Here is a 25,471-nt window from a genome sequence, read left to right as displayed (position 1 = left end):
AACTTTGCTATCCTCCATGACCTAGAGCAATTGGTGCAACACCCTACTCGTATTCCTGACCGTCTTGGAGATACGCCCAACATTCTTGACCTTTTCCTGACCTCTAATCCTTCTGCTTATGCTGTCACCCTTTCTTCTCCGTTGGGCTCCTCCGATCACAATCTCATATCTTTATCTTGTCCTATCACTCCAATCCCTCCTCAGGATCCCCCTAAGCGAAGGTGCCTCTGGCGTTTTGCCTCTGCTAGTTGGGGGAACCTGAGGAGGTATTTTGCTGATTTTCCTTGGAATGACTACTGCTTCCGTGTCAGAGACCCGTCTTTGTGTGCTGAGCGCATAACAGAGGTGATAGTGTCTGGCATGGAGGCATACATTCCTCACTCTTTTTCTCGTCCTAAACCTTCCAAACCTTGGTTTAACACAGCTTGTTCTCGTGCTATACATGATAGAGAGGTGGCCCACAAAAGGTACTTAAGCCTTCCATCACCAGAATCTCATGCACTTTATATTTCTGCCCGGAACCATACCAAGTCTGTTCTCCAACTAGCCAAAAACCCCTTCATTAACAGAAAATGTCAAAACCTTTCAAGATCTAACTCCCCTCGTGATTTCTGGCATCTAGCCAAAAACATCTCCAATAACTTTGCTTCTTCTTCTTTCCCTCCTTTATTTCAACCAGATGGCACCACTGCTATCACATCTATTTCTAAAGCTGAACTCTTTTTTCTCAAACCTTTGCTAAAAACTCTACCTTGGACGATTCTGGTCTTGTTCCTCCCTCTCCTCCACCCTCTGACTACTTCATGCCACGTATCAAAATTCTTCGCAATGATGTTTTCCATGCCCTCGCTGGCCTAAACCCTCGGAAGGCTTATGGACCTGATGGGGTCCCTCTTATTGTTCTCCGAAACTGTGCCTCCGTGCTTGCACCTTGCCTAGTCAAACTCTTTCAGCTCTGCCTGTCAACATCTATCTTTCCTTCTTGCTGGAAGTTTGCCTACATTCAACCTGTTCCTAAAAAGGAAGCTGTGTTAAACCAAGGTTTAGAAGATTTAGGACGAGAAAAAGAGTGAGGAATGTATGCCTCCATGCCAGACACTATCACCTCTGTTATGCGCTCAGCACACAAAGACGGGTCTCTGATCTGTTGTTCTTGATGGTTTGTTGTTGTTGTTAATGATAATTTGTTGATGATAATTGTACTTGATGATTTGTTGTTGTTGCTGTTGTTGTTGTTGTTGTTGTTGTTGTTGTTGTTGTTGTTGTTGTTGTTTTTGTTGATGTTGTTGTTATTGTTGTTGTGTTTTTTGATGATCTGTTGTTGCTGTTGATTTTTTTTTTTTTTATGATTTGTTGTTGTTTTCATGATGATTTGATGATTCAGTTGCAGAGCCTTCGGCATAATATACGAGTACACTTCCATGAGCGATAACTTCCCGGCCTTTAGTTTCTTTATAGTACCACAACACCATGCTCTCTGCTCAGACACAACGAAAACCATAAGAATATTCAGAGATAACTCAAGTAACGCACTCAAAACAGATTTAATAAACTACAAGTGGTTAATTGAAGTAAATGCTAAAACCGTTAATAACTGTTTTGAAATTTATATAAAAAGTTATCAATCTATATGATATATAATCTATCTATCTATCTATCTATCTATCTATCTATCTCTCTCTCTCTCTCTCTCTCTCTCTCTCTCTCTCTCTCTCTCTCTCTCTCTCTCTCTCTCTCTCTCTCTCTCTCTCTCTCTCTCTCTCTATATATATATATATATCTGCTTTCCAGTCAAACTAATTAAAATTAAAGAAACATTCTGGAAAACCATATACTGCTTCAGCTATAAAGACCTCAATTAGACGTCGAAACTACACCCGCTGCCGAAACACCTCCGCCGCTGCCCCAACACCCCAGCCACTACCCCAACACTCCTGTCACTGCCTCAATATCCCTGCCACTGTCCCAACACCCCAGCCGCTGCCACAACACGCCTATCACTGCCCCAGCATCACCGCCCTATTCCCAACATACCCACAGCTGCTGCAGCACGCCCGCTGCAACGGTCAACAACAAGGAATGGTAACTCACGGAACGCACAGAGGGAGGAAGACTCGTTCATGTAATTCAGTATCGCCATCTGGTTGATGATCAAAGACATGGAGATCTCCTGCGGCATGTTCAAGATGGAGGCTGACGTGGTGACGCTTGCAGCGCCACCCGCCTCCATCAACACCGCTGTTATGAAGGTGTGAAGTGAGAAAGTTGTGCGCCACATCTCAAGTGCGTGTTATCGCGGCGGGCTCCGGGACTTCTGGCCCTGCTTTGCTTGCCACTGCCCTTTTATTTTCTTGCCTCTGTGTAAGGCTGCAACATGTCGCCCATCCTCAAACGGAAAGCAGGCACGAAGGGCGTGGAGCTCGTCACTCTCAGTTACAGGGTTACAAAGACTGGGGTAGGTATTTTTGTGTTCAGAAGCGTAATGCATTAACATTATGCAGGAGAGGGACGCGAGCACAGGTGCACGCCAGGGCATATTTCCACTGTGAAGGCTTTTGGTTAATAACAGAAGCCAGCAAAAAACTATTGTGAATACCTCAGACGTCACTGGCAAGGTTGGAGTCAGTGCAGGGGTGAATGAAAATATAATGCATGAAAAGTGTTCATTACAAAAGGATATAGAAGCTTTTGATTTTGCATTCGCAGATTAAGAAGGGATCTTATAGAGGAATTGGAGTGGTATAAGAATATAACAAAGGTGACATAAAGGAAATCCTCAAGGTCAGTAATCAGGATGGGATAAGTAATAAGTAATGGGTTAGGCTTAGTAAAGTTAGATTTGAAAACATACAAAGAAATTGATTCTTAAATACAGTGGTAGATGACTCAAAACTAACAACCTGACTTATGAGTCAGGTTGTTAGTGGCAAGTCAATAAGGAGCTTTTTAAAAAAAAAAAAAGACTATACACATTTATGAATGGGTATGATAGGTGGAAACAGACAGGCATGTTCCATAATAAACGGGAACTGTGACGTGTAGGCCTGATGGCTTCCTGCATATCTCGTTACTTTCTTATGTTTTTGGTGTTCTAATAGAGCAGGTAACAGGATTCAGAATCGTTGGTAAACTTGGTAAACTACCGGCAGAACCATTACACCATACTCGGAAACCCAACTAGTTTTTTACAGCGGCGTGTTGAAGGTAGTGGAGACGAAACACACGCGTTTAGGAACAAGGAGTTAATAGACCAGCAGGAAACCATCGCTGGAAATAATCACCTCACTTGCAGTATTTAGCAGTATTTTTGCTATAGCATTTTCTTATTTGCCTGTCGGTATGTGTGTGTGTGTGTGTGTGTGTGTGTGTGTGTGTGTGTGCGTGTGTTGAGGAGCGGGAATTAAGCGGGTCTGTTAATGTTTTCGCTCTTCATTAATTTGTCCTTGGTTTGCCTTCTCCGCAATTGGATGATAAAAAAAAAAAAAAGAAAGTAAAACTCCAAAGCACTATATATGTTTCTGGTAGTCATGCATCAGCTCTCTCTCTCTCTCTCTCTCTCTCTCTCTCTCTCTCTCTCTCTCTCTCTCTCTCTCTCTCTCTCTCTCTCTCTCTCTCTCTTTCGAATTAAATGGTTTTCTTTAAGCAATAAGAAAATTTATTATTATTTGAGGCAATAACCAGATGTTGAATTTATATGAAGCATTCTACTGCAGAGAGAGAGAGAGAGAGAGAGAGAGAGAGAGAGAGAGAGAGAGAGAGAGAGAGAGAGAGAGACGGCTCCGACTTACGGGTGTTTACTGTATGTACGAGTATATGCGTGACGCCGACAGTAGGTAAATGTGATCTGTACTTCTCAAAGCAGCGCGAAACTCTGTGTAATAATGCGTGAAACTCGAGATGTTAAGAATTTAGGACTAGGTGTGAAATTCAGGAGAGTACTGTATATATTTGTAGCGTTATCTCAAATACAGTAGTGCAAATGTGCTTATTTTGTTGTATTTTTTTTCGAAAATTGTCGAATATTTTTATATTACTTTCTGGTTCCTTGGAACTAATTAATTTTCTCCCATACTTTCTTCAGTTGCCATAACGCACATTTGCCATAACAAATGCTACATTGAAACGAATCATGCTTGTTGTCACGTTCCCTACTGTATATATATATATATATATATATATATATATATATATATATATATATATATATATATATATATATATATATATATATATATATATATATATGCATACATTTATACATATTTACATACATAGTTTGTTTGAATTAACATATGTGTGTTTATGGTTTACCAGTAGCAGTAAAAATAGTAATGAAAGAAAGTAGCAATTAAAAAAGTATTCGATACTTGATTGTTTACATTGTAGATTTCGGCGTTGTGATTGGCTCACGTCTCTAAAGGCAGTACAGAATCTAGGTTGTAACTGGGTGGCGAGATATGAGGTGCCTGCAAGCTGTGACTGGAACTTACTAGGAAAATGAGTTATGATGTGTTACCGATATAAATTTGGCAGGTATACCTCGTAACGTTCATCGTAGGCACTTCGGAAGTTCCAAGCTGGTAAGTAATTGCGAGGTCAGATGTTACCAGAGTTTTGAGTATGTGGCCCCAGACCGACATAGCGGTTTCCCAGCTGGTCCGGGAATTCTGCAAATCCCGGCTGCATTTCGCTCCCTGCTGCACAGTCCCAGCTGCAAGCAGCCACGAATTGCCCCGTGTTAACCCCCCTCCCCTTAAGTGACTTCTTGATAACTATGTGTGTAATAATGTTCAGTTTCCACATATTTCATTTTATTCAAACATCTAGCATATTATATTAATTTTAATCTTAAGTTAACAATTTACATATTTAATAATCATGATCATATTTACTCAATACTATCCATGTAATTCATATGTGCACACCTGACATTCATCAACACACCTGTACATACACCTACTAAGTCCGATCACATCGCTATCGTGGTATCTTGACCACATTTATTTAATACAAGTTAGTCATATTTAGATTTGTGTTCTGAAACGTTTTGTTGTCGCAACACAACTACTTTCAAAGGTCACAGAGATGATTAGCTGGGTTCTCAAGAATGTTTCTCCTGTTAATAACACAAAAATCTCACTAATCTGTCATTAAAACCATAAAAACATCCTTAAAAACCTGGCACTTCAACTAGAATCTTTTGAAGATAGTGGAGGTGAGGTGCAGAAGTGTTTCAGGATAGGGTCTTTACACACATCACCATCACATCTCATCTACAGTCCCTGGCCAAATTATTAGGCGTAACTTCCTTATTATGACAGTTACGGGATTTTGAAACAAAATATTCAATCTACTATTATTTTATTTGCTGGAAATTACAAAATGTTGTTCCTTCAATATATATTCATAAAAAAAAAAAAATGAAGTTATTTTGCACAAATAAATACGTATGGTTAACATTAGGATATTTATTGTAAAATTTCATGCAATGACTTTCATTTCCAGTTGCTAGTAAAACTTCCTCTGGCAGCAATTAAGTCATTAATGCGTTTAGGCATGCTATTAATACAGTTTTGCACTGTCTCCTGCAGCTCTGAGTGATGATTCCAAACATAAATAATCTTTGCAATCAGTTGAGCTTTTGTTGTTATCATGTCTTTTGCCACCTCTCTCTTCTCCAGCTCCCCTGCATTTTCAATCAAATTCATGTCTGGAAAAAAGGCAGCAGAGGAATGTTCTTGTCCTGCAAAAATGCTTTTACTGATCGTACTGTATGGCAAGGAGCTCCATCTTGCATGAATATGTAACGTTCTCCATTAGGGAACCAATCTTGAATTTGAGGAAGTAGCCTATTTTGGAGCATGTCTTTGTGTTGGTCCTGCTTCATGGTGTCCCTAACTACAGACGCCCTGTTCCTTTTCCACTGATGACAGACCAAATCAGTATTTTAGTTGGATATTTTAATGTTGAAGCAACACAGTCCGGATGGAATTTTTCACCAGGGCGTCGTCGTACATACTGAAACCTGTGCATCATGATTTCGAAGGTTCTCTCATCACTGAAGCAAACCTAAAACAGAAAGGCAACAGAAGGTAGTATACCTCTTAGGTATGTTAAAGAGGTGTATGATAAGGAGAAAGTGCAAACTTACATTGTATGAACAAATGCTCACTGATTTTTTAAAAGTCGAGGTCACGATGCTGATAAACTTTTGCTCAATGAAGTCGTTTCTTTTTCATTGCCTCAGTCAGCTTCGGCTTTCGGGCGGGTCTATAGGCCTTGAAATGCATATCGATGAGCTTGCGCCTCACAGTCCTTTCTGAAGTTTGAATGCTATTGCTTTCAAGCTTGGATTTTATTTTTTTAGTTGTAGAAAACGAATTCTCGAGACAAATTTTCTTCAAGCATCGTTCTCCTCTTGGTGAAAAAATAGGTTTCCAGCTACATCTCTTCTTCCTCTTAGGTACTAATTCTTCACCTAATTCTATTTTCTTCTTGATTCCCCTTACCGATGATTCATACAATAGAAGAAGACGAGGAATTTCTCGATTTGAAAAGTTTTTTGTTCTGAGTAACGCTTTGATTTCAGTACACTTTCGAGGAGTTAAATTACATTTTCTACCCATATTTTCTGAAAAGAAAGGGCAAAGAGCTACAAAAATAACAAGAAAAGCATTATGTTATGCTAGTGTATAAATGTTAGAAAGGATACATTTGAAATGCAGTCAACAAAGGATGTCTACTGCTCGCACCTCAACAATGCGTCTACTCTCGACGGCGTCAGGAACAGAACTGACAAGGCTAATAACAACCTCATTAAACATGAGTATCGTATTGTCAAAGGTAGATCACTAATAGCAAAGAACATATAATATTTGTTCACTATTATTACAGATCATGTGCCATTACCCTCCATAGACCTCAGAAGTAGCTTTCATGCGTAAAAGCAAGGTGCGTCTAATAATTTGGCCAGGGACTGTACACACACCCACTACGACCCACCACATCACTCACCACATCTACACACACCTATCGTGGCCACACTCAGCTAACACAATACAGGTCATACACACACACACACACACACACACACACACACACACACACACACACATACACCCATGCTAAGTGCACCACATTTTAATAGGCATGGCTGGTGCGACAACCTCATCTAGTGAGTGAGAAGCTCCACGCGAATAACCCGCAGCTGACAGGCCACAGGGGTGCTCGACGCCCTGTTCCTGTGTGTGCAGGGCGGAACCATCTCACGAGCCTTTGGGTGTGGCAAGACCTGCATCTCTCAGGCATTGTCCGAGTACTCCAACTCCAATGTCATTATCTATGTAAGCTGTGGGAAGCAAGGCAACGAGATGGCGGAGGTAAGAATGGCAAGGTGTGGTTAGGGTGATGGGTGTGGATAAGGTGATTATAGTGTGAATAAGGTGATGATTGGTTAAAGTGATAATGGTGTGGTGACGGTGATAATGGATGTGGTTAGGGTGATATTAGTGTGGTTACAGTGATCCACTGTCTGTAGATGGCTTGAGAGAGAGAGAGAGAGAGAGAGAGAGAGAGAGAGAGAGAGAGAGAGAGAGAGAGAGAGAGAGAGAGAGAGAGAGAGAGAGAGAGAGAGAGAGAGAGAGAGAGAGAGAATATAAAATGATTAAGCTGAATAATTTGCTATCTTTTAGAGACCTTGTACAGGTCTTAGAGGTCTTGTACAGCATTTTCCCTCAACACTTGTTTACCCTCATGTCTTTTGGTACAGTTTGTTCATCCCCACTTGATTTTTCTTTTCCTTTCCTTTTCTGAAGAACCTTTGCCTCATGCGAACTGGGCGTGTGGAGTTCACCTTTTGCTGACAGGTCCTTGGATTCCAGGCCTCACACACCCCTGCAGGTCACTTGGCAGATGACAGCAGCAGTCTGTTAACAGGTCACTTGGCAGCTGACAGCAGCAGTCTGTTAACAGGTCACTTGGCAGGTGGCAGCAGCAATGTGTTAGCTTGCAAAACTTTCCCACATTACTTTTAACCAACCAGTATTTCAAGGACACCTTCAAGGAGGGTGAGGCCAAGGTCAAGAAGGGCTTCGACGAGATCTGCGAGAGTGTCTAGTTTACCTTCAGGAACCTTGAGGGCTAAGGTAGTGTGGCAGCAGCAGCGATAGCAGTGCCAAGACAGGACTCCCCTCTCCGTCTCCTGTCATGACAATTTTTTCATTTTTTTTTTTTTTTAGTCAGTGTTGTTTGGCTTGATGGACTCAGAGCTACTGGGATGACAAGGATTGAAAAATTTTTTAGTCAAGCATAATTTAGGTTAGTGAGTTAAAACTTATAAATCACTGTAATGTGTGTGTGTGTGTGTGCGTGTGTGTGCGTATGTGTGTGTGTGTGTGTGTGTGTGTGTGTGTGTGTGTGTGTGTGTGTGTGTGTGTGTGTGTGTGTGTGTAGGTGGGTGGGTGGATGGCAGGGATTGAGGCAGGTAAGGACACACTAACATCACCAATGCCAGAAGCTCTCACTTGTTGATTGGGTCAAGTACTCAAGTTTTCTTTACAAAAATTCCAGGTGACTCTACATTTCAACCAAAACCTTGAGTTTTTTTGAAGACTGGATTATTCGTAAATACATAAATCTGGTGCTCTATAAGTGAATAGAATTTGAAGTGAATACAAGCGAGTTTACCACACGTTTCAAAACAGTCTGGGAGTGAGAGCATCAAACAGTGGTGACGTTAGTACGTTCTAGGGTCCTCACCTGCCTGAATTACTGCCACAAGCTGGATAAAGCAGTCTCTCATGACAATGCAGCGTCTGACTATGCCCTCTTCTTTGTTATTGTTTGAGCTGGGAAGTTAGGAAATACACTGGTGCATAATGTAATGTAGTGAACTAGGATGTAGTGCGAAGGGATGTGTGTGTGTGTGTGTATGTGTGTGTGTATGTGTGTGTGTGTGTGTGTGTGTGTGTGTGTGTGTGTGTGTGTGTGTGTGTGTGTGTGTGTGTGTGTGTGTGTGTGTGTGTGTGTGTGTGTGTGTGTGTGTGTGTGTGTGTGTGTGTGTGTGTGTGTTAGAGTAAGGGTTACTTAGTTGTAAAGAAGGGAAGACATGAGTGAGTGAAAAAGAGAAGGAAAGGGGAGAAATGTATGCAAATAAATATGGACAGAAGGAAGGAACGAGTTTGTTGTGAATGAAAAGAACATAAAACATGTTAAGATTTAAAAGAGCAGGAGGAAAGAAAATATTTAAGTTATATTGTCAGAAAATGAAGAAAGGGGGATGTGGGAATGCATAAGAAAGGAAAGAAAACAGACAATAGGTAAACAGGAAACAAATATAATATATAAAAAAAACAACAGAAACAGAAATGTAAGAGTAATTAACTAAATAAATTAAAAGAGTAAGAGTATTAAGAGATTAAAAAAAGGGAGGGGCAAGATCAAGGAATGTACATTTTGACTTTTAACCAAAATAAATAAATAAATAAATAAATAAATAAATAAATAAACATTGTAAGGTAAGAGGAGACAGGCACAGTAAATATATCAAACTAAACAAAGGTGGGATAGGCAGCAGAGAGAGAGAGAGAGAGAGAGAGAGAGAGAGAGAGAGAGAGAGAGAGAGAGAGAGAGCCCACACGCAGTATTGGTGAGGCCTTTCCGTGCAGCACTGCAATCTCCTGTCACCAGCCGTCCTTGCCTTGTGCTGACATTATATTTATACAGTTAGACTCAGGAGGGATTCCATGTACGTACAGTGGAACCTCGGTTCTTGAACTTAATTCGTTCCTGAATGCGGTTTGAAATCCGAAATGTTCGAAAAACTTAAACTATTTCTCCATAGGAATCCATGTAAAATGGATTAACCCGTTCCCAGACACTAGTCTACGTTGTCTTAGCGGCTTATGACAAACGCTCCCACAGCCAAGATGGCTGCTTCACAACTCCAGCTCTCAAATTATTTATCCAGAAGGATGTATTGAATGAACTTAGTGACACAGAATTCATGAAAAAATACTGTTTAGACCGATCTAGTGAGGGAAGCCTTACAGAGGGACGCAGAAAAGAGCAACCCATTTACAGCCAAAATGAAGGTGATCATAACACATAGAAATCTACTGAGAAAAAGAAAGCTACTGGGAAAATGCAGTTGTGCAGTAGTGATGCCGTTGGGGGTCACCGAGCGAGCCACCTTCGGGATTATCCCCGAGCGCCGAAAACTGTTTGTTTAAATCGAGGCTTTTCAACGGGATTATATTTACTTATTTTAAAGATTGAATTACTGTTTTGCACTCTGTGTCTCTCAAAATATATAAAAAACGAAGTAGATATTTATAGAAACTATAAATTAGTAATAAACGGCAGCTTTTGTTATGTCTTTTAATATATGAAATCAAGTAACTTTGTTCTAGAACCGAATTATGGTACCACAACCGAAGCAATAAGGAGTTCAAAATTTTGTTCGAAAACCGATTTGTTTTGAAAAGGGAGGTGTTCGGTAACCATGTATTGTTATCCTAAGTTGTCCGTGCAATGTATAAAAGCCCACAGAAGCCTGCCTTCCGTGCCAGCAGCCTTTGTTGTTGCTGTTGTTGTTGTTGTTGCTGATGACGATTATCCTCTGCCGTAGGATCATAGTGCCATATTGTGCTGTGGTGTGGCGTCACATCATGTCACGTCTTGGCCACCCGACAGAACAAATGAATTCTCTGTGCACAAGAACGCCTGAGAGAGAGAGAGAGAGAGAGAGAGAGAGAGAGAGAGAGAGAGAGAGAGAGAGAGAGAGAGAGAGAGAGAGAGTAGATAAAATTAATATTGGGGTTATAGTTGTGCGTGCATTCCAGAACAACCATATGAAGTGTTTGTGTATATTTGTGTATTTCACTGTGTATAAATTATAGAGACTTGGTGGGAACATTTGATTTACTTTGCATTGACACTAAGTGAAGCAGAGAAGGGAGGAAGACTTGTTGGTAGCACTTCTTTACTTTGCCTTGACACTGAATGGAGGACAGTAGGGAGATAGATTTGATGGAAGCACTTCTTTACTTTGCCTTGACACTAAGTGAGGGACAGTTAAGTGGAGGAGAACAAGGGCTGTGCGTGTAAAGACCAGATGAGTGTGATGGGTGGACACGCTGGTAACTTGGCATACCTGACAGCCAGCCAATGAAATGCCAGTGTGTCAAGTCAAATCTCAAGGCAGTAACCAGTGGTTTGAGGTAAGCTCCCACACAAACACCTCTTCCCCAGCCATTCCCTGCACCATAGTCCTTTCTCTCTACACACAGCCATAATTGAGGCAAGTAATGAAACTACAGTTTCCACACAAACACCTCTTCTCCAGCCATTTCTTGCACCATAGTCTTTTCTGTCTACACATATTCATGCACCACACGCCACTACTTTCTTCGCCTCAAAAGAACTGCACACCAGGTTCACCACATTACACACCACACCAAACACTCCACAACTAGATGGCATTGTCACACCACCCATCCATCAACTTATCCACCCATAGTGACAGGCACACGACAGAATATTATGTGCCACCCAGTCATCCCATTTTCTGGTAAACTCTGGAACTCTCTGTATGTTTCTGTATTTCCTCCTTCCTGTGACTTGAATGCTTTCAAGAGGGAGATTTCAAAATACGCAGCGTCCAGTTTTGGGGTGATTCTTTTGACCTTTCTTTTGGGAGTGACGCCTCAGTGGGCCTTTTTTTTTTCATTCTTTGTTGCCCTTTTTGTTGTCTGCACTTAGCTTGAGAAAGTTGATCCATTCTGTCAATAACTGCTGGGGTGTGAAGGGTTAGTGGAGGGAAGTAGAATGGAAGAGAGTGAAAGGTAAAAGTGTACAGGCCTTGCAGGGAAGAGGAGTGAGTGAATGGCTGTGTACAGACCTTGTTGGGAAGTGGAATCAGTGTGGAGAGCGTGAGTGAGTAGCAAACACCATCATCTAAATGTGCCAGACATGAGAGATCACAGAGCACTTATTAATTTGGTCCTCTTTTCCTCTTGTGTTTCCCTATTTCATCCTGTAAAGTTATTCTCTTTCACTGCCAGGCTGAGAAAGATCATGATTTACTTGTATCCACTCTTCCTAGCTTTTATGTTTCCTCTTAATCTGGTCTTCTTCCTCTTGTGTTTCTCTGTTTCATTCTGCAATGTCCTCCTCTTTCACAATGACTTTCAATATGAGATTCTGTTGTGAGCACACACACACACACACACACACACACACACATTGTTTACCATCCAGCAAAACACTACCTACATTGCTAAGTTTCTCATGCTGTTCTCTGGCTTCCGTAGTGTCTCTGAGATACATCATTCTCTTCTCTTGCCCTTTGCATAGCAAGCCTGGATAGTGCGGATCCTGTTGGCTCAGAACTTCCTCTGGTAGTTCTGAAGGAAACACAAATCTATTTCCTGGTATTTTGGTATGCATACCTTAAAAACAATGGGACAATGGCCACAATGAGGGAAGGATGGTAGGAAACTGCCACCAACCAATTTGTCCTGCTCCGCTATTAACACTGGACCAGCAGAAACGCTGGAGCTGGGAGACTGGTGCAAGGCAGGACACCTCGCCCACTGAAATAGCTCTGATAGAGGTTTGATTACTTAGTGCCACCATACTTATGATACCTTTTTTACTTATTTATTTATTTATTTATTTATTTATTTATTTTTATGTAGGAGCAGCACCAGCTAAGACCAACAAAATTAGAAAAAAAAAAAAAAATAGAGGGGGGGGGTGCTCACTGAGGTGCCAGTTCCCCAGACACAGACAGGATCGATCGTCAAAAACTGAAAGGTGTGTCTTGAGACCTCCCTCTTGAAAGGGGACCAAGCTCTGAAAACTACGGCATCCAGGGTAAGTGAAAGCTACACCGCCACCACCATAATCCTGAACATTGGAAATGGGACTGCTCAGGAAGACCGAGACACCAGGGTCGAGAGAAACCTGTTACAGAGACCATATCCAACACCACCATCCCAATAGGGAATATTGCATATTTCATACTTCACACTTATGAAATGAAGGATCAGTAGGTAAGAATATGGCGGAGAAACTTCCTGCCGCGGTCTCGAGAGCAGCTTTAGACCGACTTAAGACGACTAAAGGAAACCACCGGCTATATCACCACCTTTGCCGCGGGAAGATGTGATGTGTGTGTACATTGAGACTCATTATGCTAATGTAAGGCTAGGGAAGCAACAACCATGTACGTGCAGGACACATCTCCAGATCGATAAAAAGACAGTTTTTACAAAAGGCGTTACGGCAGAAACGAGAGCAATAACATGTCCATTCATAGTTCGGGGCTGTCACGTCCTGTAGGTGAGAGTTGCCATTTATATATGTTCCTTGCAGTCTCTCTCTCTCTCTCTCACTCTCTCTCTCTCAGCCCGGACCTACACTGACACGTCCCCCCACCAAAAAAAAAAAAAAAACGGCAAGAAAAATGCAGATTTCCGAAAATACCAAACAACAGATTTTCCTGCCAAACAGTAAAAAAAAAAAAGTTAAACATTGAGAATTTGGCATACAAAATACTAATCTGGCAACTCTCGTTACAAATGCCACACCAAAAACGGCGTTTCACATTAAATGTCACATCGTTATGTTTTCGTATAAAGGAGACAAATTTCAGCACATGACAATTTGTTTTGTGCTGTAGCTTCACCGCAGACGACACTGATCGAGCCATCATAGGTAAAGGGGCTCCGCAGTACCTACATGTAAGTATCAATATTCCACCGCCAGCCCATCCGCGACGTGTAGTGGCTCTGCGTCTCATGGCGAGGGCCTGCACGCAGGAAAGTCCCAGCACACTGTGCATATGCGAGTAGTCTCGTCACGTGATTGGCCGCCACCTTCTCATTAGCTAACCTAACTAATCTAACCTAACTTAACCTTAACCTAACTACCCTGTAACCTAACTACCTTTTATCAAATTACTGGATATGGTCTCATTTATTATAACACATTATAGTCAGGTTACGTTTGGTTAGTTAGATTTGGTTAGGTTATGTTAGTTAGATTAGGTTACGTTAAGTTATCTGATGAGAAGGTGGCGGCCATTCATGAGGTGAGACTTCTCATACCTATCATGAGACGAGACTGGCTCACAGTGTGCGGGGACTGCTGCGTGCAGGCCCTCCCGTCTCCTGGCTCGCCGTTTATTACAAAGAACTTCGTTTTAACTGCATTTAACTTTCATTCCATGATCACCACAAAATTCATTTAATATCCCAATCCTCCTATGCAAATTCGTCTTTATTGTGGATATTAATACTTCGTCATTCATGTACAACTATAAATGTATCCATTCTATAAGTGCCTCTTTGCATCTGACCTTCATCATTTTTATTAACTCATCAATATTAATTATGAATAAAATGCATGATGTAGATAAACCCTGCCTTACACCAATAGTCACAACTGTACAGCCCAGAATATGTTTTGCGATACATGGCCAGTGTGGGAACAGACCTTATAACTCGCCCAATTGTCTACCCGCTAAACACATCATCACATAAAGCATCGGTAAAAATAATTGTAAATAACTGATAACTTAGCTGTGGTTAGAGCCAGCGGGGAGTGGTGACAGCCGGGGTGAGTTGATATTCACTTGTTCCAAAACCAGTGCCTGGTCGTGTTTCCGTCTTAACTGAGCGAATTTAAGTAAGTAAAACTAGCAGAATGGCAAGAATACGTCTTTATAAAACTTGTTATTGTGGCTGGTGGGTGGCGATTTCTACTGAAGCAGGCGCCACTGCAGGCAGACTCGCTGCCTCGTGCATGGAGGTATAATGATATTTGAAACTCCTTGGCCTCGCGGGTTCCTTTCCACGTCAGAAACAAAAACTATACGCTTTTCGCACACTTCTATCATCCATTTTATTTAGATTAATAACTAATACATAGTTTATACTAGATTAACCTCAATTACCCTTTAATATAACTACAATTTATATACAAGTCACAACACAAACCAGTATTACATTGATATTGTGCGTGATGCAAACGGAAATTTCCACAGCCACTATGAATGCTAGCATCACCATCCCACACCCGAAATGCTTAAGGGTCTTAAACAAAAAGACTATATCGTAGAGTTTGGCGATGGCGTTAGTAATACCCCGGTAATTATATCTGCAGGTTGTTAGTGCTGAGTTATTAGGGGACTTTAAAAGAGGATAAGCAAGTAAATAATACAGAAGGATGGAGGGGCAATGTGCCAGATTACAAAGGTCATGTGGCACTATGGGAAGGACGGGAGCAGGGAAAGAAGTAGAGGAGCGCGCAGAAGGTAGCTGTGAGAAGGTTTAGATCAGATGGAGAACACTAGTGGTATGAAGAAACGACTTAAGGGCAGGGAGAGAAAAGGAAGGAGACTCTGTAAGGACGTCAGTGAGGCAAGGAGGACGAGGCAGGGAAGAAAGGTGGGGGAAGGCAGTAAGGCTAGCAGCCGAAGAGGCGGGACAAAAGAGGAGTACATGGAGAAGGGAGGAAGGGACGTCGCAGGATGGACAAAGAGTAGGAAGAGAGTGATACATAAGATGAGAGTGGGTGAAGCAGGTGTGACGTAAACGTGCTAGGGCAGATTCCCAGCGTCCATTAGGGTAAGACGGTTGAGACCAAGGGGAGACAGAGGGCTTGACCAGTCCTGGATTTCGCGAGGAAGGGGATGCGGAGAAAAAAAAAAAAGAAGACAAGAGGGAAAGGGAAGACCAAGAGTCGATCAAAATAGTAAACGAAGAGGGCAGGCAGGAGAAGCGCTTGAGGGCCAAGAGTATCGCATACAGCTCAGTGTTAAGAACACTATCCTCAAGAGGGAAGCGAAACTGGAGGTGAGTATCAGGAAAGAGGACGGCAAAGCCAGAACCAACGGGAGATTTAGAGCCATCAGTATAAATATGGGTGCTATTGAAGCGTATGAAGATGGGCAAAGAAATGAGAACAGATGAAACAGGAAGGAGTATTAGACCTCAGGGAGGTTGGGAAAACAGAAGTGTACAGGAAGAGAGGAGGGGGTCAGCCAGGGAGGGGTGGAGGGCACATAGAAAGGGAGGGGGCGAAGGGTGAGGCAAGAAGGGCACGCATACGGAGAAAGGGCAAGGATAAGGGAGGATGGAAAGTAAAGACCATGGACAGGGAGGGAGGTATACACAAAGCAGAGGAAAGAAACTGGAGGGCACGGGCGTAACAGCAAAGGGAGAAAAGAGTTCGACGGCGGAAGAGAGACGGGAGGCCAGATTCAGCATAGAGACTTTCTACAGGAGAAGATTGGAAAGCACCAAAAGTGAGACGAAAGACCAAGGGGTGAACAAAGTGAAGAAGACTAAGAAGAGAGGGGGAGACCGAAGAATAGACATGAAACCATAATCAAAGACCAGCACAATATGCAAATTAAGCAGAGCCTTGCAGTCAGCACATGGGAGAGGGTCTGTAAGAGGCAGGGTTGGCAAAGGGCAGTATCTTTGATGGAGAGAATATGTTGTCACCAAGTGAGGTGAGAGTCAAAAGTGCGATGCTCAAGAGGGGTATCATAAAGAAGAGGTGGAGGGGCAGCGGCATGGGAGCGAGAGAAGTAAATAGAGAAGGATTTGGTAGAAGAGAGCCAGAAGCCATGGTCTGTGGCCCTGGAAGAGGCAACAGTTACAGCAGACTGAAGAAGACAATGAAGAAGAGAGGAGTGGCCCGAGGCATAGATGGTGAAGTCATCAACATAGAGGGGGGATCTGACTCCAGGAAGGATGGAAACTATTCCATTAATGGCATGGAGGAAAAGGGTTGTACTCAAGACACAACCTACTGACAACGTACTGACAAAAGGATGGGGAACAGGATGGAGCAATCTTAACCCAAAAGGAATGATTTTGGAAGAAGTTTTGAAGAAAGACCCCCATGTTGCCAGACACCGACACAGGACAACTGGTGGAAGATGTGATAGTGTCATGTGGTATCATAAGCCTTCTCAAGGTCAAAGATGGCCAAGACAGATTCCTGATGAGCAAAGGCAGAAGTAATACACATATGTAAGTGAGCAAGAGGTTCTGCCATACATACTACAGGCATGCCAGAAACCATATTGAAAGAAAGAAAGAAGGCTCTTAGATTCAAGGTACCACATTAGCCAAAAATTAATGTGTTCAAGCAAGTTACAAACACAACTGGTCAGGCCAATGGGTCTATAAACTTGGGGAAGAGTACCAGATTTAGTAGGAAGGATGGGAGACTCACGCCATAGGGGAGGAAAGTCCCCTGTCAACCAAACACAGTTAAATAGGGTAAGCAAGAAGGTCAGGTAGATGGAGGGTAGGTGACGGAGCACCTGACAGTGAACACTATCAGGTCCTGCACAAGTGTTATGGCAGCGCTTCAAGGCAGAGAGCAGATCAGAGGAGGAAAAAGGAGGTTTGTAGGAAGCATCATGGGAAAGTGTGAAGATGACAAGAGTGTATTCCTTAGTAGTCTTAAGGGCAGCAAACTGCGGGTATAGATGGGTGACACTACTGATGAGGCTGAAAAACGAGCCCACTTCAGTAGCAACCTGGAGGGGATCAGCAATAGGTCCATGAGTCAGGTGGAGGGCAGGGGCAAGAAAGGACAGGTGTTTGCCAGACAGCTAATGGATACAGCGCAAGACCAAAGCGAGGGGAGTGGAGGACGTAATGGTAGACATAGGCACACCAGCTGTTGGACTGAGCCGATTTAGCAGTCTGGCAAAACTAAGCTGAAGGTCGCTTGAAATTAATAAGGGCTGGGAGTTGGCCAGGAGTATCCCTCTTGCACTGGTAGCCACCCCAGGCTGCTCACTTCAAGCGAAAGGTCTTAGTATAAGTCGGGGTCCACTAGAGAACACACTTGGAGGAAAAGGAGACCGTAGTTCTGTGGATGGAAACAAAAGCAGCACTAAGAATGGAAACAGTGAAATAAGCAAGCATATCAGAGGAGGAAGATAACATGGAAGGAGAAATACGGTGTGCAGCAAGAGAGGCAAAAGTATGCCAATCAGCCCTATCAGAGCACCAGTGAAGGGGGTTAGGGATGGGGGTATAGGAAATAAGAGAGAAGGACTGGAAAAGGGTTGCTACAAGGGTTATGGTCAAGAACTGACCAGTGGAGATCAAGCAGAAGAGTAGGGAGCAGAGGGCTAGGTCAAGACAAGAGAAGAACTGAGTGTGGAGATCAGAGTGGGGTTGCAAGCATTAACAAAAGCAAGGTCAAAGTCCTGAAGAAAGCACTCAAGGGAGTGGCCACGAGAGTTAACCATGGAGGCTCCCCAAAGTGTGTGGTGACAATTGAAGTCTCTAATGACGAGGGGGGGGGGTGGCAGGTGGGAGAGGAGGGAGCGAAGGGCATCAAAACTGATAGGCTGGAAAGGGGGAAGATAAAAGGGAGACAAGAGACACCCAGTGGCAGAGATAGACACGAAGGACTGTACAGGGAAGTGTAGTAGGGACAGAGAAGGGGATATAAGCAACAGATTGATGAAGGATAGCAGAAGAAACAGCATGGGGAGGGAAGTACTGAGGAATGGGAAAGGGCTGGCAGGTAAGGAAGATTTCTTGAAGGCAGTGGATCACGGGGACATAAAAGTAAATGAGGTGGCAAAGGGGGAAGGGGAGTGGGGGGTAAGCATGCAGGCTGAGGCTGAACAACAGCTGAGACATGAACAGGCGAACTCAGGAGGAGGAAAGGCGTCAAGGCTGCAGTGGGAGAGAGTTGGGGGGCCATCTGAGTGAGAAAAGCAGAAATCTGAGCGAGGATCTCACCCTCTAAAGGTGAGACAGGAGAAATGGCAGGGGCAGGACAAGACTCCTTAGAGGGAGGAAGGAAGGGGAGAGAGTCAAGAAGGTTGGTGAGAGAAGAGATTGGGGATGGAGAGGAGACTGAAAGGACAAAGAGGCGCTTGGTGCAGCGAATGAGGCGGGGGCACTGAGAGCACCAAGGGAGAAGAGGGGTAGTGCTTGTAGAGGTGGAGGCAAGGATAGCAAGGTTAAGAGCAAAAAAGGGATTAGAACTGGGAACAAGAGGGCAGAAGGGGAGTGGGAAGAGGAGGAGGGAGGCAGAGAAGGGGGATGGAAGGAAGAAAAGGTGAAGGAAGTGGGCATTGTTGAGAGAAAGCAAGAGGCAGAAGTAGGGTGAAGAGTAGGGGTAAGACCTTGGTGACGTGCCTCCTGTCTGTCTTCATACAACATGAGACCACTTTGGAAGTAGATATCGGCAACCTCAGCCTCAAACTTATAGGTCAGGCAACCACGATAAAAATGTTGTGAGGGCCACTACAATTAGCACAGGAATGAGAAAGAGTAGGGCAAGAAAGGCAGTCATGGCCAGAGAGACTGCATAAAGGGCAGTGGGTAGTGGAGCAACAATGCATCTCAACGTGGCCAAAACACTAGCAGTTCTGACATTGGGGTGGGGGGGGACGTAAGGTCAGACAGGGTGTAAGACACTCCTAGTGTACACAGACAGAGGGAATTCATGGCGCTTGAAAAAGATTTTGGCGATGTTAGTGGGATTCCTCCTACATCCTCAAGGTGGCAAAGTGTAGTGCTGGATGCTGATGACATTGTACTCAATGAGCAAAGGGAGGTCATCACTACAATCTGCACAAACCTTACTGTCAATCAGGCAGTCTTGGGGAGAGAGGAAGATGGTATCGGTACACATGTTGAGTTAGAGGTCAGGCACTGTAATGAATGGGGTGTTCCCTGGGCCTGTCAGCCACGACATGGCCAAGGATTGTGTCTCATTGTCCACACACACAAGGTGGGACCTATTGGGCTGGGTCTGGAAATGGATTTTGCCCGCCTGCTCCTGCAGGCAGTGCTGAAAAGCGAGTGTCATTATGAAAAGGACAAGAGGGAGGGATAACAAAAAACCAGTCCCATCAGTAAAGGGTAAAGAGAAGGTCAGCAACATAAGAGCAACATAAGAGAGAGGGGCATACAGCAAGAGGCTATCGTCCGGACAGGAGGCTTCTTAGAGGAGTTGGGGGAACATAAGGATGGGGGATGAAGTAGAGGAGGGGGAGGCAGGAAAGGCAAGACAAGTTGTAGCAAAGGGAGAGGGAAGAGAGGCGATGGTAGACGTTGGTGGGGAATACCGGGAACTAGACCTATGGTATAGTAGAGGAATGACAATGGGAGCCTGTGAAACAGGTGGGGCAGAAGTCAGAGCCAAGTCCAGAGGGGGAGCCAGGGTCAGGGCAGACTCCAAAGCCCCTGGGAGAGGAGTACAGATGTCATTATTGGCCATGGTGAATCATGGGAAAGTGGAAGAAAAAGGAATGGTCCACCACTCAAAACCTCCATGAGGGGTAAGGTTGAAACAAACACAGGGGTACTGTACTTGTAGTCCCCTGAGGCCATTAGTGACTGGGCTGAACCCATCCTCATATCCCATCAGCATGGCACTCATACCTTAGGAAGATGACAGTGGGAGGGGGAGCAAAGGAAAGAAGAGAAATGAGGAAGGAGGGAAAGAGCTAGGCAAATTTTGTCAGACCAGGGGCAGTGGCCCAAGTCCCTGGAGACACAAAGGTGACCCCGTGGCGCCAGACCAACGCCACCCAGGCCTAAAGCTCCCCCGCCCATCAGCAATGGGTCCTGGCCAGGGGGGGTAAAAGAGGATAAGACAAATTCATGGACGAAGATGGAAATTGGTAGGTATGCTTCATACAAGAACTGCTACATGTAGATCTGATGGTTTGTTGCAGCTTCCATGATTTCCCAATGTTATTAGTTAAGAGGGTAGTGAGGTGGACTCTCAGGATTGCCTCTACTCAACAACTCTTTCATTTAAAGATCAAAATTGTTTTTAAAAGCATACTTCATTTCCCAAGAGACTGCTCCACTATCACTTCTAATTCTAGGGATTTTTCTTTTTTTTCAGTCCTGCATTTTTGTTCAACCTTTTATGGGTGAAAGCAAAACAGGATGATTAGAACATGATGGGGAGATACATGTCGGCTACAAATACTGACATACCCAACACTCTCTCTCTCCATCCCCTTGGATCCTATGCATACCTGAAAAGATTCCCACCTGGAAAAAGTTACAGATGACAGCATGTAATCTCTTTTAGATATAATTTAATAACTTGGTTTCCTGGCACTGGCAAAAAAAAAAAAAAAAAAAAAAAAAAAGTGCAGCAAGCACTTGATTATTAACATAAGGCCTGAGTTTACCACATGCTTATTACTTCCTGACATGGAAGCCTGCATTATACTCACAACAGGTGTTCATCACAAAAAATTCTAGTTGTGGGATAAATAAAACATATTCCACAAGCTGCTTCCTGTTAAGATATAAAACTACATATCTGTGTGAAAATATGTTGCTTGGTGCTCATACATACTATCCTATAAACGCCATACAACATTACAGGAGAGAGGCGGCATGTGATCACTACACATCCCACTGTTGGCCCAGGTAGAGACACAGTAGTGTTTCCTTAACAGATTATAGAGCAGACTTCATCAAATTCAACTGACAATCCCATGTTGTTAAAGGATACTCTTAAAGATGAATATGGTTAACAAAATATCACATAATCTAGCTGAATGTAATGCTTGTAACAAGGAAAGATGAGGACACACATCAACCGTAATATCAATGATGCACTGCCATCAAACTGAAGCCTCAATGCATAAATATATATCTATTGATGTACAGTATATAATGATATGCAATAAGGTCCTGTGTTACAAACATCAACATATTACATAAAAAAAAGCTACAATCACAACAGTACATATATAATTTCTTTATAAACATAACAACATTCAAGCAATATGGGTAAACATATTTTATTTTCTAAATTGAATAGATAGGTATACAAAAGTGGATTTCAGATAGATTAAACAAATTACATTTCATCCAAAAATACATATTCTGAAAGTGTTTTTTTTTTATATCAAACCAATGCATAAACACACACACACACACACACACACACACACACACACACACACACACATATATATATATATATATATATATATATATATATATATATATATATATATATATATATATATACACACACACACACACACACACACACACACACACACACAAAAGGTCCACCATTGTATACTTAAAAGTATAGAAATATGTATGTTTGAGAGTCTCCTTCCCTTATGGCTTCTCAGCAGGTGAGAGGAACCATCCTAAAGTCACCCTGGTAATGCTGTACAACTTATACCTGAGGGACCTACATGTCACACTAATTGCTGCTCAGGTAACAATGAAAAATTGCCACACTACACCAGGTAGTGTTGGGTGGTCTGCCCAGCAGTCACCAAAAGGCATCTAAAAATCTTTCATAAAAATGTCAACCTTCTATGTACAATATAAGACAGCCAGCACCAGACAAGGTTAAGAGTCACAAATGTGAAACAGAGAAATGGGAAGCTAACTGATATTTTACACCATAAAATGCCATAATGTTAGAAATAGATAAGATACTGAAGTGGAACTCTAGATTAGTTACAGTCTCTCTGAATACTAAATGTAGCATTTTCTCCAGTTCCTCATGGTGACCTTCATCCTTGTTGGGCACAGGGTGCCTTTAAAATTACTCAGTATATCTGGTTTTGTTCCCTATAACTTGTACAGCAATTACTCATGAACAAGTATTTAAATTTTGATATTTTCAGTTCATGGTATCTAAAAAAATACATTGCAGTGGAAGAGGCAAAGCTGTTATTTTGTGGGCAATGCTTTTCCTAAGGCTCAAAATATACAAAAACTAATCATAAAAAATAATAAAACAGTATAAGGTAACAATATTGCATCCTAAGACAATGAAAGATTCCTGTGCAGTTTCTCTTAGCTTCACAAAACTAATTTAGAAGTTATATTATGCAAACATTGGTTTCCATGATTTGAATCACTTAAAGAAACCAAGGTTACAGTACTTTAATCTACTTTAGTCCTTACAGCAGAGTAAGGATGTGACACTTTTCATGCCACAATAACCATATTTTGTATATAATATTAATGGAAGGCTCAGCACTTTGTACAGTAAAATGTACCTTACAAATGTAATTTAAATAATTTGCATGAAGGTTGCAATTCCACCTTAACTTGACATACTGATAAATCATATGGTATGGCTTGTGCATTATAATAGATATCTTTTTACTAATCCCCTTGACTTCCATCCTGTTTTCTAGGTGTGAATCATTGTGAAGCTAAATATGCGTACAGCACAACACCAACTCCCCTTGAACATAGTAGTACATTCATGATATCTAACACATAGAAGTTAATGAACACAAGGAAACAAAGCATGAACTTGCATAAATGCAACATTTCTTTCAACAATATCAACATGTTCTTTGTAATTTTAGGTAACATTTAACAGTAATATGCATGAAGAGAAAACATCTCATACACAACAAGACCCTGGATACACAAATAACATAATGGGATAAGCATCCTCTTCCAAGTGGTGTGCCAAGCAAGTGGTTTATCCATAACCACATGTACAGTCACCCAAAGTAGTCATATCATAATCTAAAGCAAGGCCAAGAGAATAGATGTATTGATGTATTCTCTTTACCTTGGCCTAAAGAATATGTAAAAAAAAAAAATAAATAAATAAATAAAAAATAAATAAATAAATAAAATAAATAAATAAAAAACACCTGGAAACTAGCTCCACCTAATATATCCCCAATACTTGATTTTGGTAGAGCTCTTGATGTAAAGCTGTTAATTTGTTCATTTATTATTTACCATTCAATATCAAGACAAAATTAATTGGATTTTGTGAAGTCATTACTTGGAACAACTACTCACCAAGGAAATTATACAAAAGCTTACATTTTCTTACAGACATTAGCTGATATCATTCTAACACCGTTTGATTTGATGTGTATCTGCTCTAATTTATTTTTGCTTTCAGTATTAGATATGCATTGATTCTGATTATTATGATATGTTTTTAATCTGCTGGGCAAATGCCAGATCCTCAGGTCTTAAAAATCTCAAGTTTAGCTGTAATTATAGATAAGCTGATGAACAAAAATGTTCAAACATGTTTTGGTTGATGCTTTATGTGTGTCCTTAAAAATAACTAAAGACAGTATAAATAAAATCACTATGCAAATACACCCAAATCAAATTTTAAAAAATGAAAACAGATCAAAATGTGAAGTTACTATTTATATATATATATATATATATATATATATATATATATATATATATATATATATATATATATATATATATATATATATATATATATATATATATATATATATATATATTTTTTTTTTTACAGTAAATAAACATGAGTAGCAAATCTGTATTCAAACAATATTGTTGACTTCAGACGTTAATATGATAACCATACTTTAAAGGGATCTCTAATATCATGTAGTCATTACATTTTATAAATCTCTCATGACAGCTCAATGCCACCATTCATTTTGCATCGACTGCATATATATGAAGGTACTTTGCATGCCACAGTAAAGGGTCAAGGATCTGAAATGGCTTTTAAGCATGCCTTTTCAATACTTCCTGGTCCCAAGTTGGTGATTTCCAAGATATGCTTTCTCAGACCATGTTTTTCAATCAACAGTCATGTTGCCAGACAACACCAACTTGGTATATTGTGTAAGGACAGAAGTCACAATTGTGCACTTTAGATAACATTAGATCAGATGGTAGTGTGTATCCTTTTAAAATGGTCTCTGGCATCTTCAGAAAACATATTATGACAATTATGGACAATTTCCACTTACTGTTGCAATAAAATACCAAGTCCACATTAAAGGGGGATACTAGAAACTGACTGATAACCAAGTCATACAGTGCTGGATGGGGTTATGGGAGATGTTCCTCTCTCACTGATTAGATATTGTGAACTAAGCTCAAACTTACAACCTCTGAGCTGCAAGTCAAGCACTGTAATGCAACTTTCTGATAAATATATGGAATAATTCTAAACAAGTCAATGCCATTTGAGAGTTAACTACACTGTCTAATGTAGACAATACATAATACAGAGATATCTTTAGCTTGTAAACAAGGGGCCAAAGACAAACTTACCAAATGAATGCTATACGCACACATAACTGGAACATTGAGCACTACTATAGAGCTTAACCTAGCAAACTACAGAGGACTTAAAAATTACACTATATTCTTATAAAGTCCAAGCTGATGTAGTAGTATTCATATTTACTTCATTAAAAGAACAAATCATATATTTTTTTACTGTGGTCCAGCTGAGTGCTGAGGAACCACTGTACGAGCGACTGGGAGAAATGCAAATATAATTCTGATGTTACCTTAATGTTCCTAAGATATTATACTGGAACAGACATGCTAGAATGTTTGCACCATTCTTGTTGATCAATAGTGCAGCATCTTTTTTACAGAAATTTTTCACAAAATAGGTGTACAATATATTAAGTTATTATATTTCACCT

The 25,471-nt window shown here is 41.5% G+C and overlaps 1 protein-coding gene across 1 annotated transcript in view; it reads right to left on the bottom strand.

The window, feature by feature from the left end:
• Positions 1 to 2,815, bottom strand: part of LOC135113753 (trichoplein keratin filament-binding protein-like) — a 31,259-nt gene extending 28,444 nt beyond the window's left edge. The window contains exon 1 of the mRNA XM_064029328.1: positions 2,092 to 2,815. Coding sequence (XP_063885398.1) covers positions 2,092 to 2,278 — 187 coding nt within the window. The 5' untranslated portion in view covers positions 2,279 to 2,815. The remainder of the gene's footprint in view (positions 1 to 2,091) is intronic.
• Between the last annotated feature and the right edge of the window lie 22,656 nt (positions 2,816 to 25,471).

Source organism: Scylla paramamosain, chromosome 26, assembly GCF_035594125.1.
Source record: "Scylla paramamosain isolate STU-SP2022 chromosome 26, ASM3559412v1, whole genome shotgun sequence".
NCBI lineage: Eukaryota > Metazoa > Arthropoda > Malacostraca > Decapoda > Portunidae > Scylla > Scylla paramamosain.
Note: the sequence above shows the minus strand (reverse complement) of the source record. Positions and strands in the feature narration are given on the sequence as shown.